We start from the raw sequence: 13,998 nt of genomic DNA, 5'->3' as shown, positions 1-13,998 counted from the left end.
TCTGAACAGCATGTCTCTGGGCTGTGGGGGGAAACCAGAGCACCCAGATAACATGCAAACTCCACACAGACTGAGCAGGGATCGAACCCACGTCCTCTCGCACCACCCAGGCGCTGTGAGACAGCAGCGCTACTCGCTGTGCCTCCGTGCCATTATTATTGGTTCTCCATCCGCAGGTGATTGGCGGGGGGGGGGGGGGCAGAAACTCACTGACTGGGACCCTGGTGACACTTTTAATACCGGTTCTCTCTTCCTCCGGGGATTTTAAAGGAACTGAATCATGCGTACGAGATATAGACAGACAGGGGGACGGAGACAGAGACAGAGACGGATGGATGGACGGATGGATGGACAGAGAGACAGATGGTGGAAGACACGGGGTAACACTGTCCCCCCGGCACGTCTCAGGCCGCGGTCAACGATCTGACCGCTTGGACACAAGAGCGTGAAGGAGCAACGTGTTCATGTGAACCGTGCCCCCCCCCCCCCCCCCCTCCCGTGCTCAGAGTCTCCGGGTCCCTGGCGGTACTGGCGGTATTTGGCGATATTGACGGTATCGGCAGTACTGCCCCCTCGTGGCCAGAGGCGGAAGTGCAGCGCAGTCTGGGCCGCTGCTGAGACACCAGCAATACTGTACTGCGCTCCAGTGTAGGGTACTTTACTGTACTGTCGCTCCTCATGTGAAACAATCGCTTTTACACTGATTTACCCCTTTATACAGCTGGCTAATTTTAGTGGCCCTAAACATGACACACCTTCCCCACGTTTACCTTGTTTACCTTTCCTCGCTTACCTTTATTCCTTGAAAACATCTCGACTGAAAAAATGCCCCGATTTGGTGTAATTTTTCAATGGCTAACAAAAGCCATCCAACACGTACTCTGTTCTCAGTATTTTTTCACATACGGTATATCTAATAGCAGAAACATACCGTGTTTCGCGGTAATCCTCATCGAGGCCGTCGTTTTCGGACCGAACTCTTTGACCTTTTCATCAGAATTTCGTTCAGAGTGAAGAGAATCACTGTTTGGCAGGAGCCCCGGAGAACCGCGGTAACATGAGCGAAAAGAGGCCGCAGTGGCAGGGATGGTCTGAGTGAGTGTGTGTGTGTGTGTGTGTGTGTGTGTGTGTGTGTGTGTGTGTGTGTGTGTGTGTGTGTGTGTGTGTGTCCAGCAGCCCTCGCTTCATGTGCGTCACCTGTGGAGCAGCGGATGGGACACAGTGGCAGATTGTGGGAGATATGCTTTTCATTTGACATTTTAATAGACACAAATTACATATAAAGCGTAAATATATTCCATATGGAACACACACACACACACACACACACACACACACACACACACATATATATATATATACAGCAGGTGAGGAACACACTCCTCCTCACATCGTCACCGTCCTACTGCCCTGGTGATAACAAATGGGGAGCATGTAGGACAGTGGGGATTATGGAGGGATCAGCCACCCCTCACACACACACACACCCCCCCCCCGGCCCCCCCCACGCTCCCCTGCTGCCCAAAGCCGCTAATCCCAGCTGGGGAATGAAATGGCAGCACGGTCTCCCTGCTCTGCGGTCATCCCTTGCCTAAGCCCTGAGTGCCTGTGCGGTCGTGGTCGTGTGAAGAGGGTTACAGATGACACACACACACACACACACACACACACACACACACACACACACACACACACACACACACACACACACACACACACACACACACACACACACACACACACACACACACACACGTAGACTACACTCAACAGACATTGTTCTCGTGTTGGGGGCAGCAGGGGGGTGCAACGGTTAGCACTTGCTGCCTCTGGACTCAAAGGACCCGGGTTCGAATCTCACCTCCTGCTGTAATACCCTTGGTCACAGTTGTTACCCTGAATTAATACAGTAAAAATTACCCAGCTGTATGAATGGGTAAATCAGGGTAAGTAGCTCTACACTGAAATTTGTCTTGGAGAAAAGTGTCAGATTAATATGAATTTTTAATAAAGTTAATTTTCATAATGTCTGAATCCTTCATGTGTCCCTTGTTCTGCACCAGTGCTGTGAGGGCGGAGATGAGATTTACTCTCTTTTTTCCTGTTTCTGGCCCTTTAAAATGACCAATTAACATTAATTAAAGATAATTTATTATGCACCATTAAACAAATAAGGAACATTAAGTATTTTTTGTGTCTGAATGAACTCAGAGAAGAAAATATGGTCATTATTCCGGTATGAAATATTACGTATGAAATATTACCTACTTGGCTTAACCAGTGTTACCCCGTTTTGTGGTAAAACTAAGGGACACGGGGGTTGGTTCAGTTTCTGGAATAATTTAGCATATTGCACTCACTGCCACGTTCATTGGGGGATGTGCAGGTGTGTGTGTGTGTGTGTGTGTGTGTGTGTGTGTGTGTGTGAGGGCCCAGAAGAGAAAGTGACATCTGGTGAATTGAGAAAATCCTGTCCCAAGACTTTACCGCATTTCTCCTCATATTCACCCTGATTATGACGAGCAGCCTGCGCTCATCTCTCATCTGCTCCGCTCGTCCCCGGGACCTGAGCCTCAATCCCATCGCAGGCCAGGGGATTGAGGCGGGAGGCCCAGCGGCGCTCGGATTACCGCGCTCTCCACTGCACACGCGTCTCCTCTCCCTCTCCCCGTCGCTCGCCCGTTTACCGTGTTTTCCCTCGCCCCCCCCCCCCGCACTCTGTTCTCCTGCTCCCGTTTCTCTGTCCTGCCGCTGCTGCGACTCCGATGGCGACTGACCGCTGACATGAGCGTCGCCGGGATTCACTCTGGATTCCTCAGGAAATATGGTAAAAAAAAAAAAACTGCACTTTTGCCTGCAGATTGTGGTAAATTCGTTTTCTCTGTGTTTAGAATTTGGATTTTTTTTAAAATTCACCACATTTTTATTGTGCTCCATCACCGAAACGTTTTGCTGCGGGGCAAAAAGCACGAGGAAGACGAGCGACAGGATGTGACCGCGCTGTTGGGTCACTCTAAGGGACGTTCTGTGATTGTGAACACAAACCCTTCTGGGGTTCAGCCTCGCGGGACGGTACATGTCGGCGTTTCGGCGAAATGATTCACCTTTGACCTTTGACTGGGAGCAACAGTGCTTCATCTTTACCTGATCCATTTACTCATCTTCTTCTTCTTCTTATTATTATTATTATTGTTGTTGTTGTTGTTATTGTTATTATTGGGCTTTTGCCCGGGTGTTTACGGTCATGTTAGGGACGGCTGGTGGCGATGTGGTTAAGGTTACTACCTCTGGACCCTAATGTTACAGGTTTGATCCCCAGCTGTAGTCCCCTTGAGCAAGGTACTTACCCCGGTAACATTACCCAGCTGTACGAAAGGGTAAATAATTGTAGGTGGATTAACACTGTAAGTTGCTTTGGAGAAAAGTGTCAGATAAATGGGAATATTTGCATATTCAGTTTCTGGGAGTAGAGATGCTGTTGCATGTTCAGCGAAAGTGGTTTTTCCCCACATCGCTTACTGTGGTAAATATATACGCGCTGCCCAATAGCGACAGTAAACGAGAGAAATTTTACTGTGGGTGAAGCGAATGCTTCTGAAGGTTCAGGAGAGCGGCTGTACCATGTTTTTACTGCGGGGCAGTCGTCGGCACCACTTTGCGGGCGGCCGTCTAGATGTTTTTGGTGCGAGGTTGGACGGCTGGACGAAGGATGACGAAGGACGTCGAAGGCCCGCATGCGCCGTACGCCTTCGGTTTTCGCTCGGCGAGGTCGTCGTTCGTAACGCGGAGCACCGAAGGAGCCCCCTCTCCCCCCCGCCGCGTTGTCGTAAAACCGTATGCAAACGAGGCCTCGCCCTGGTCTGCTGGCATACGAATGAAAAGCTTGTCAATTCGGTTCTGGCTGCACGTGAGACGCTCCGAAGCGCGCGAGCACAGCCTGGACGCCATCGGCCTGGTGCGCGTTCGTGGGTACGGTGCGTCTTTGCGGCCCGCACACGGGTGGCGGGTGGTCTGCACGCGCGTTCAGTGTCAAGGCGACACGGCAGAGTAGATGGATGCTGTGCAGTCGCCTCCCCGCACATCGCCGTACGTCTGCCGGGTGGCTCCGCCCCCCTCTGTCGTCCACCAATCACAGACACCTTCGTATTTGTTTATCCGATGCGTGAAAACAACTTACAGGGATTTACCCATTTGCGCAGCAGGGTCCTTTATACTGCATCGGTTCAGGGTAAGTACCTTGATCAAGGCTACTAGAGCGGCGGGTCGAATTCGAACCTCTGTCTTTGGGGCTCCCATGAAACTTGTTGCCTGTACTTTTGTGAAAAGCGATTCATTTTTGCTTCTCAGGCACTTCCACACAAAACACACGTTCTCTCATTGGCATCCCCTGCCCACCCCACCCCCACGCCCACCCGACTCTCCTCCTCCCTCAGGGGGGTTCGTGTTCAAACAGTGGAAGGAGCGGTACCTCGTGCTGACAGCAGAGGGCAGTGTGCTGGTGTGCCGGGACGCCGATTCTTCCCCTGACCAGGTGGTGGCGCTGCAGGGAGCTTGCGAAGCCATTGTCGAAGGCAAGGAAATCCTGGACTTGCCCCGCCTGCCCCCCGGGGGCCGCAGGGACTGCTGCTTTGCGCTAATCCTACCCCAGGACAAGTTCCTGCTGCTGCTGGCGGACAATCCCAATGACTGTAGGTGCGTGGAAGGGGGAGGGGTTCTGTCCGATGTGCTCGTCCTGCGGGGGGGTCGCCTGTCCATCGCAGGGCTTTTATTAACTTGAAACAATATGTGCAACATTCGTCAGCATCCGGTCACTCTCACTTTGCCTCATTATCTATACAGTCAGTAAAAGTGTAAAAACAGACAAACACTGATGAGCCACAACACTGAAACACTGAGAGGTGAAGTGAATAACATTGATTATCTCAGTACAGTGGCACCTGTCTAGAGGTGGGACATATTAGGCAGCGAGTGAACGGTCAGTTCTTGAATTTGATGTGTTGGAAGCAGGAAAAATGGACACGCGTAAGATCTGAGCGACTTTGACAAGGACCAAATTGCGATGACTGGACGACTGGGTCAGAGCATCTCCAAACCGGCAGGTCTTGTGGGCTGTTCCCGGTATGCGGTGGTCGGTACCTACCGAAATCGGTCCGAGGAAGGAGAACCTGGGAAGCGGCGACAGGGTCATGGGCGCCCAAGGCTCATTGATGGGCGTGGGGAGCGAAGGCTAGATCGTCTGGTCCGATCCCCCAGAAGAGCTACCGTAGCACAAATTGCCGAGAACCTTGATGCCGGACGTGATAGAAAGGGGTCAGAACACACAATGCATCGCAGCTTCCAAAGTCCCCAGATCTCAATCCCATCGAGCATCTGTGGGATGTGCTGGAAAAACAGGTTCGATCCACGGAGGCCCCACCTCGCAACTTAAGGGACTTAAAGGATCTGCTGCCGACGACTTGGTTCCAAATACCACAGGACACCTTCAGACGTCTTGCGGAGTCCGGGCCTCGACGGGTCAGAGCTGTTCTGGCGGTACGAGGGGGACCTGCACAATATTGGGCGGCTGGTTTCAGTGTTTTGGCTGATCGGCGTATACCTTGATTTACTTGCTGAGTAGGTTCGGTAAAAGTCTCGGATACAGCTATAATAAAAATACACTGCAAGACATTTAACTTCTGAAAAACTTTGAGTTGCGTTAAAATTAAAATGGCTGAAGGTGGAACTGTGTCATCGCCACAAATTTATGTTTGTTTTGATGGCAACCCTTTAGTTCCGAATGCCGACTGATTTGTTCCATGAGGGCGTGCGGCTCTTCACCTTGGTACCGATCACTGACGAAAGTGATAAACACTGTGGAAGTGAGACGAATCCATGCGGCTCTTGGCTGCCAACTAGTGTCGGGATGCGGAAGCGCAGCTGTGGAAATTGTTTGTATCTTTGGAAGTTCGTAACTGGAGTGTTTGCGTTCGAAGTGTCTCTCGGCGCTCGATCCTCCATGAACCCTTCGCTCCTTGTCTTCTCTCCGCAGCCACTGGCTGAACTTGCTGAGGAAGGTGAGGGAGGTGAGTCCTCGGCCTCCCGCTCGTCGTACGCGAATCGCCGTCGCCGTGTCGCGATACCGTCTGCAGGGGGCGCCTGTCCTGTGTTTGTCCTGCGCAGAGTGTCGCGTCGCCCCAGCGGAACTGCAGGCGACACCGGGCTCCGACCCCCTGCATCACCGACAGAGACCCAGGTCCTTTCCCCGAGTACAGCGTGGATAAAGAGCCCGGCAGCCCCCGCTTCGGCGACAGGGAGCCCTCCACCCCGGGAGGGGCGGGCGGCAAAGACAGAGGTGAGAGATCTCGGTGCCCCTCGCTCTCAGAACATTCTAGAGAATGCGCCTAGAGTCCTTTTTCAGGGAGCTGTGTGTGCGTTTGTGCGCGCTGCTTTCCCACTCGGTCCCGACACCTGCTGTTTCCAGCCAACTTCATGATTTCACATAATGACATGATTTTTTCTTTTACCCGTCGCAGGTCCGCTTTTCCGGTTCTTTCCGTTATAACGATGACATGTTGAGATAAAAATAATATTTGCGGCGTGTGCTCGGCTGAGGTCAGGTCGCGTTCCCATCGACTGTAGCGACATCTCAGGAAACGTGCTAAAGTGCGGGTGCGGCGCTCCAGGTGAGGAAGGTGACGCCCGCTGACCCCCCCCCCCCACAGGCGGCCGGTCCCCCCGCAGCCCGAAGAACGCGAAGGCGGCGTCTCCTCAGCGCTATGCCGACTGCCTGCGCCACGGGACCAGAAGCGACGTGCGGGCCGTACGCGCCGTCTACCTGCTCATGGGAGGGGCGGCCGCCTCCTCGGCCCTCGGCTACCTGGGCTCGTGCTCGGCGGCCCCCCGCGACGCCCCCGCCCCGAACCCGCCCCCCTCCGCCGACTTCTCGGACCTGGGCTCCGAGGGCACCTTCCACGCCTGCGGCCAGTCCGTGGACTCGGCGCACTTCCAGAGCTTCGACTTCGAGGGCGACTCTGACTTCGACGCCTTCGACTGCGGGGGATTCGCCTTCTAGGGCCTCGCCAGAACACCCTGTATTTTAGGGCCGGAGAGAGAGTAAAACAGGGTACGGGTTGGAAGGGACACGAAGGAGCGCCTGTGTACATGGAACGGAGAAATATGATGCGAGTCGATGTTCCAACTTCCTCTTTCGTACAATATTTGGGTGATAAACAAACGTTTCCTTTCTTCCCCAGGGAACTGTGATGTGTGTGTGTGTGTGTGTGTGTGTGTGACTCACCTTGACCCTGCAGGTCTTCTCTTTTCACATTTCCCTTTCTAATTGTCACTAATGTGTCATATTACATATTAATATATGACTAATGTGTTGTGCCCCCCCCAGATTCACTTTTGCTTCATTTCCATCTCCACCAACCCACTTTTACCCACTTTTACCCCAGTTTTTGTTAATCCTGTTTTCTTGCCGTTGAAGTAAAGAAAAATGAAAAGAAAAATCTGAAATAACAAAATAAAATGACATAAAAATTGGGTGTTCATAAACCCGGCGCGGCTCCGTTTGTAACGACGGTATTAATACACTGAGCTGGAATTGGGCAAAGTGCTGTTATTATGATTATTACTGACACGTTTCACACAGTTTTACTCCGTTCGGCCTTGAACATCCTGGAGTCTCCGATGAATCACAGCTTTGAAATGAGCACTTTCATTTTAAATTGTATTGATTCAATTAATTATTATTAAGTAATTATAATTCAGTTAACTTTATTATTTATATATCATTATTCTTTATTATTTTAACTTTTTATTATATATTATAACAATTATTAAGTATTAATAAAAAGTGAAACAGCAGAATAGAATCTGCTGTTTTATTAATTAAAAATTAATAATTAATTTATCTGATGCTTCTGTTCAAAGCAATTTACAGCACTAAATTACTCTGACTTACCCCTTTATGTAATACGGTAAATTTTTACTCGGTTCACGGTACATATGTTGATCCAGGGTACTACGTCGGGAGCTGGGATTCGAACGCACGCGCTTGGAACCGTGAGCTCCGCGCCCCCTGCTGCTGGTTTAGAGAGCGGTTCCTCGGGATGTGGGCTTCGGCTGAACCGAAGCTCCCGTCCGGTGGGGGTGGAACACATTAGTGTGAGTGCATGAGTCCGGGTGCTTAAGTGTTCAAATCCCGCTCCTGCTATCATGCGTGTCCAATTGCTGCGCTGATCTGCAGACCCAGATGTCGTAAACCCAGATGTTGTCCCGCTGTAATCTCATGGGATTAAGCTGTTTGCGCGGCACAAGCGCGCGCACGGTACCCTTCGGGGTGTGCTTACAGCGCGTGGGAATGCAGAGAGGAGGAAGCCAGTGGGTTCCGATCCCACCTCATACTGGCGATTCCAGCACAAGGCCTAAAGTGGCGGCGAGTGCGGGTTGCGTGTGCGCGTGTCAACGACCTTGCTTCGCCTGCTGACGTATCTCTTGCATGAAGGAAGTCGCTTCTTCGTTCGTGTTCCCAGCTTTGGAGTTACAAATTCTCCGAGATACAAACATTTTCCCAGTTGCGAATTCGGTTTTCACGTGCTTGTCTGTTGGCAAACATTTGTCGCGTGACACGTTGGACGGCAGCAGGAGGCACCCGGACAGAGAGGATTGTGGGACGGACCGCCGGCGTTCAACTCACTTCCACAGTGTCTACAGCTCCGTATGCCGGTGATCAATCAGTCCACATCCGGCCTTTAATAACACACACACACACACACACACACACACACACACACACACACACACACACACACACACACACACACACACACACACACACACACAGAACCACTTGTCCCATACAGGGTCGCGGGGAACCGGAGCCTACCCGGCAACACAGGGCGTAAGGCCAGAGGGGGAGGGGACACACCCAGGACAGGACGCCAGTCCATCGCAAGGCACCCCAAGCGGGACTTGAACCCCAGACCCACCGGAGAGCAGGATCGTGGTCCAACCCACTGCGCCACCGCAGCTCCCTGCTTTTAATAACACACACACACACACACATTTTCAGAACCGCTTGTCCCATACGGGGTCACGGGGAGCCGGAGCCTAACCCGGCAACTCAGGGCGTAAGGCTGGAGGGGGAGGGGACACACCCAGGACGGGACGCCAGTCCGTCGCAAGGCACCCCAAGCGGGACTCGAACCCCAGACCTACTGGAGAGCAGGACTGTGGTCCAACCCACTGCGCCACCGCACCCCCTTAACTGCTTTTAATAACAATTTGCCTTATTTCTGTTTCCTTCATTTTATGTTACTTACCATTTTTATATAGCTCAAAGTGAAGTTCGAGAAAAATATGTAAAAATACAAACGCATTTCAGTCCTAGCGGGTCAGTTATATTTGCATTTGATATCTAGTTTCGAACGACGGCCCCTAGCGGTTCAACAGGGTCATTACACCCCTCAGTATTCTCTAAATTCATAGGCGGAGAGCTGTCATGTGATGCACACCAATAGGATTGCGCGATGTGGGGTTGCTAAGGAAGTGGCTCGGGATCACTGAGGGGAGGTCTGATTGGCTAGATCACGTCATGTGATCCAGAAGTGGAACGGGATAGGTCAACGAAGGGTTACTAGGGGAGTGAGTCCGAGTGGCGGTGCTGGAGCCGCGTTGATGGAGGGTCGCCGTAAACAACGGGATTAGTCGCTTAACCCGCGAAAGGAAAATACAAAGTGCACCTTCCATGAAAAACAAAGGTAGTTTTGATCGTATGGTATTTCCTAGCCTTTAATGCGTGTCTTCATGGCTCATTGCTTGTATTTTCAAAATGATCGAGGCAGCTAATAAATTATTAGTAATACTCAGAGAACAGCGGCATGATGCGATGGATGGTAAACTACTACCTGGAATACAGCATAATTATTAAATATGAGTCATGTATCACTCTGTTTACTTAGTTTGGTTCGAAATATGTACATTCTGCAGCATGATTTAAATATTTTCCTTTTCCACTGTGCTTGAATGTGCTTAAAGCTGTGTAATAGAAATAAAATAAAATAAAATAAAGAACTGTACAGGAGACTATCCAGCTCATATACAAGTGATCACGCACGACTACGAAACGATTATGAACGTGCCGCCGTCTCGCTCGTCGCACGCGATTTGTAGCGCAAAGATCGCACAACGAGCGACGAACTCGCACTTACGAGAAAACGCATCTGATCACCTGGCGCCTTGAAATGGACCGAAAGTAAAGGTTTGTTTTATGAGAGTCCAGTTCACCAGCACATGATGATGATGATGATGATTCTGCGATTCCCCAGCTGTGTGTCGCACAATTTAGAGATGAAAAAGAATAGTTTGGCAGAACTTGGATAACACACGAGCTCGAGGTGTTATTTAATTTATTTGTCAAATAATGTAGTGAATTTTTTTCAAGAAACATGGCCCTAATCGAATTAAAAATGCAAGATTTGCAGAAGTTGCACATGAAAGACATAATGAGCTGTAGTACCTTGAACCAGGTAACAACAAGGTATTTACCCCAAACTGCTCCAGTAAAACTGTAAATTAAGGGGTAAATAACTGAGTATCTTAACGCAGCTGATATTGGAGGAAAGTGTCTGCTAGGTGTGTAATCGTACAAAACAAGTATAAAAATGGTCTGATTTTGGAAAACGCACATTACCACTTAAGTGTGTGTGTGTGTGTGTGTGTGTGTGTCTGTGCGCGCGCGATACTTAACGTGTGTATAATTACACTTGTCCGCTCCTGCAGGATGGCTGAGCTGCACATCATTGGGCAGATAGTTGGCGCCAGCGGATTCCCTCGCAGCAGCCTCTTCTGCAAGTGGGGGGTTCACACAGGTACTGGCCCTCGAACCCGGAACCCGGGTCCCAGGGCTAAATCCCGCTTCTTTGAACATGGTGATGGTTAGCGACTGTATTGCAGTGCGCTTTTCCCCAGATGTTACCCTTCTGCTCCACACGCAAACATGGAGACGCGCGCCGTACCCCCCCAGTGGAACCCTATTTTGGAAATTTGGCGCTTGTGACCTCCGACGTCTAGAGTGCCCTGCAGAAACGCAAACTAATGCAGAACACACGCATGGTGTAAGTACAGTGTGTGTGTGACCTGTCCCGCCCCGCCCCGCCCCGCCTGTTTGCCCTCCAGGGGGGGCGTGGCACCTGCTCTCTGGCCTGCGGGAGGGGCAGACCCAGGTGGACTGTCCCCAGGCGTCGGACACGGCTTTCTGGAGCCACCCCATCGACCTGCACTACGCCACCAAGGGGCTGCAAGGTAACGGAGCTCCTCGTCCGGGTTCGAGCAGCGTGTGCCGTCGGGCGCCTCGGCAAGTCGGCGTTTCCTTCGAGTTTTCCGTCCGAACGCCGGAACGCGTTCGCCCGCTCCTCACGGCGGCGTCGCCTCGAACCTGAGGCCGCCCTGTGTGGGGGGTCGAACGATCGCTACTGGAAGAAAAAACAACTGGTTCCCCGAGGAAGTATATGTCACCAAAAAGGAATTAAAATGCCTAGGAAAAATGACAAAGTTACAAAAAAATTAAAAATGAGAAAAATTACTGAATTATTGCAGGGTAATGTTTGAATATGTTAATTATTCATTATTATCTTCTTCAGCGATCATCTCATAGTCACGCTCGTAACGTCCTCCGTCTCAGTCGGAGAAACGGTTAAGGGCTTGTCGTTCAGACTGAAACAATCAGTCGCGTCCAAGAGCTTCGTCTTCGTCGCCCCCCTTCTGCCGTCAAAAGAGTGACTTTGGGCAGCAGGTGGTGCAGTGGCTGGAGCTGCCGCCTCTTGAGTGTGCAGGTTCCAATTCTAGCATCCCTCATGAAGGGCCTCACCCTCAACCGGCAGGGTAAACACACACACACACTTTCCGAACCGCTTGTCCCATACGGGGTCGCAGGGAACCGGAGCCTACCTGGCAACTCGGGGCATAAGGCCGAAGGGGGAGGAGACACACCCAGGATGGGACGCCAGTCCGCCGCAAGGCACCCCAAGCGGGACTCGAACCCCAGACCCGCCGGAGAGCAGGACCTGGCCCAACCCACTGCACCACTGCACCACCGCACCCCCGTGGAGTAAACATTGTAATTAAATTATAAAAAAGTGTAAGCTGTTCAAATGGGTAAAGCAGGGTAAGTAGCTCAACACCCGGAGTTGCTTTGTCACGTAAATGAATATAAATACAAGCGCAACACTGTGACCTGATGGCCACCAGATCAGATCCTGGGATTAATAATTATAATAATTAATAACACGGGCTAAATAATAAAGCTGAAGGGGACGACGTTCTGTGCACCTCCTGCAAGGCGTCTTACGGGTGACAAGTAAAGAAAAGCAGGAACGATGTAAAATGATGTAAGAGGCTGTGAGCGGGGGGGCTCCGTCGACGAGCTCAGTGGCAGAGTCCCCCCCACCCCCACCGTTTGGCTGAGCTGCTCTTTGCCCTTCGCAGGGTGGCCCAAGTTACACCTGCAGGTATGGCACCAGGACTCGTTTGGCCGCTGCGAGCTCTTTGGCTACGGCTACTGCCACGTGCCGTCGAGCCCCGGCCACCACCGGCTGCGCTGCGTCACCTGGAGGCCCCTGGGCTCCTGGCAGGAACAGCTGGCGCAGATGTTCGTGGGCGGCGGCCCTCAGCTGCGCTCCCCGGACGTCATCTACACCGGGGCCGACCGGTACCGCCTGCACACCGTCGCCATGGGAACGGTGGAGCTGGAGCTCGGCATCATACTGCGCCACTTTGACAAGCACGGCGTGGAGAGCTGAAGGGGGGCGGGGGGGCGACAGAGTGCTAAGAGCCCCCGCCCCGCTGAAGTGGTCCGGTCTCCGCCCGGAACCGCCCCTCGGTGGGCCCTGTCCGATGTCCACCACTAGGGGGCACCACGGGCCCTCCTGTTCCCTCTCAATTATCGGAAATATATTTGGGAAAGAGCTCTTTGATCATCAGGACTGTGACACATTTCATATTCTTCTGTTTTTTAACTTCTTTTTTTACTTGTCTTTGGATGTCGTACTGTCTCTGCTTTTCTTACGATCACATTAAAGACTTTTAACACCAGCTTTTTGGCCTCCAAGTTATTCTTTAAAATTTACTTGCTTTTGAGATGTTTTCAAGGGAACGTTTTCTGCCGAGTAACATTGTATTTGTGCTTCTTCGGCTTTTTCCGCCTCTTTCGACCCACTTGTCACGAAACGGTTTTGGGGGCAAACAAGGAAGAGCAGGAGTTTTTGAGCTTCCAGCCCGTAAGGCCGGAGACGACGGAGAGAAGGTTCTGGAAGACCAGGGGACAGCAGGAGTCGCTGATGCTTCCCTACAGTTTGAATGCACTACATTTTGGGCCATTATTTCTGCACCCTGTGCGTCATTTTAACTTGAAACGTTAGTTGCAGCAGGGGATGCAGTGGTTACAGCACTCAAGGGATTAGGTTCAAATCCCCCCCCAATGTAGTGTTTTGTATCAAGGTACTTTACCCTGAGCTCACAGAGTAAAAATGACCCTGCTGTATAAATGGGTATATCAGTGTAAGTCGATTAACGCTGTGAGTTGCTCTGGAGAGAAGCTTCAGCTGAAAGAATTAATAACAGCATCAAATCTGCAGTTTCAGTTGCGATACTATATTTACCGCAATGGAGGGCTGTGATTGGTTGAGACGGTCAGTGTGAAAAATGTGTAAAATAAGTTGAAACGGAAGTTTTTGTAACATCTTTCTTGCTTAAGAAAAAGTAGTTTCTGCTTGTGAGTCTTTGTAGGCCAGGTGCATGTGACTCTCTGTGTGTGTGTGTGTGCGAGAGAGGGAGAACCCAAAAGAGAAGTGCTCATGGTCAGACGCAGCAGAAGCTGCTCACATGGGCTGTCTGGTGACCCCAGCCGCCTCTCCTCCTCCTCAGCTGCTCCGTCCACACCTGGTCAGCAGACCCAGAAGATCCGGCAGACCCTGCAGACCCAGCGCTGCTCCTTCCACGGATCCCCAGCTGTCCTGC

At 51.5% G+C, this 13,998-nt stretch overlaps 2 protein-coding genes across 2 annotated transcripts; both read left to right on the top strand.

Moving 5' to 3' along the window:
* The first annotated feature begins 3,874 nt into the window (after positions 1–3,874).
* Positions 3,875–7,080, top strand: LOC114910169 (uncharacterized). The gene is made up of 5 exons (XM_029250096.1): positions 3,875–3,974; positions 4,434–4,692; positions 6,029–6,062; positions 6,160–6,331; positions 6,702–7,080. The coding sequence occupies exons 1-5, from the start codon at positions 3,875–3,877 to the stop codon at positions 7,049–7,051; spliced, it is 915 nt and encodes a 304-aa protein (XP_029105929.1). The 3' UTR covers positions 7,052–7,080.
* Positions 7,081–9,627: 2,547 nt separating this feature from the next.
* On the top strand, positions 9,628–13,069 carry b9d2 (B9 domain containing 2). The gene is made up of 4 exons (XM_018736332.2): positions 9,628–9,743; positions 10,765–10,853; positions 11,161–11,286; positions 12,469–13,069. Exons 2-4 carry the CDS (start codon positions 10,766–10,768, stop codon positions 12,780–12,782), a joined length of 528 nt encoding a protein of 175 aa, XP_018591848.2. The 5' UTR covers positions 9,628–9,743; position 10,765; the 3' UTR covers positions 12,783–13,069.
* Positions 13,070–13,998: the final 929 nt, after the last annotated feature.

This window comes from Scleropages formosus, chromosome 3 (assembly GCF_900964775.1).
Source record: "Scleropages formosus chromosome 3, fSclFor1.1, whole genome shotgun sequence".
In the NCBI taxonomy this organism is placed as follows: domain Eukaryota; kingdom Metazoa; phylum Chordata; class Actinopteri; order Osteoglossiformes; family Osteoglossidae; genus Scleropages; species Scleropages formosus.
Note: the sequence above shows the minus strand (reverse complement) of the source record. Positions and strands in the feature narration are given on the sequence as shown.

Excerpts from the sequence above, each read along its gene's own strand:
- LOC114910169 (XM_029250096.1), top strand. The coding sequence starts at position 3,875 with ATGAAAAGCTTGTCAATTCGGTTCTGGCTGCACGTGAGACGCTCCGAA. Across the intron at positions 4,693-6,028 it reads GACAATCCCAATGACTGTAG|CCACTGGCTGAACTTGCTGA; the intron begins GTGCGTGGAAGG and ends TTCTCTCCGCAG. Across the intron at positions 6,332-6,701 it reads GGCGGGCGGCAAAGACAGAG|GCGGCCGGTCCCCCCGCAGC; the intron begins GTGAGAGATCTC and ends CCCCCCCCACAG.
- b9d2 (XM_018736332.2), top strand. The coding sequence starts at position 10,766 with ATGGCTGAGCTGCACATCATTGGGCAGATAGTTGGCGCCAGCGGATTC. Across the intron at positions 10,854-11,160 it reads CAAGTGGGGGGTTCACACAG|GGGGGGCGTGGCACCTGCTC; the intron begins GTACTGGCCCTC and ends TTTGCCCTCCAG. Across the intron at positions 11,287-12,468 it reads CGCCACCAAGGGGCTGCAAG|GGTGGCCCAAGTTACACCTG; the intron begins GTAACGGAGCTC and ends TGCCCTTCGCAG.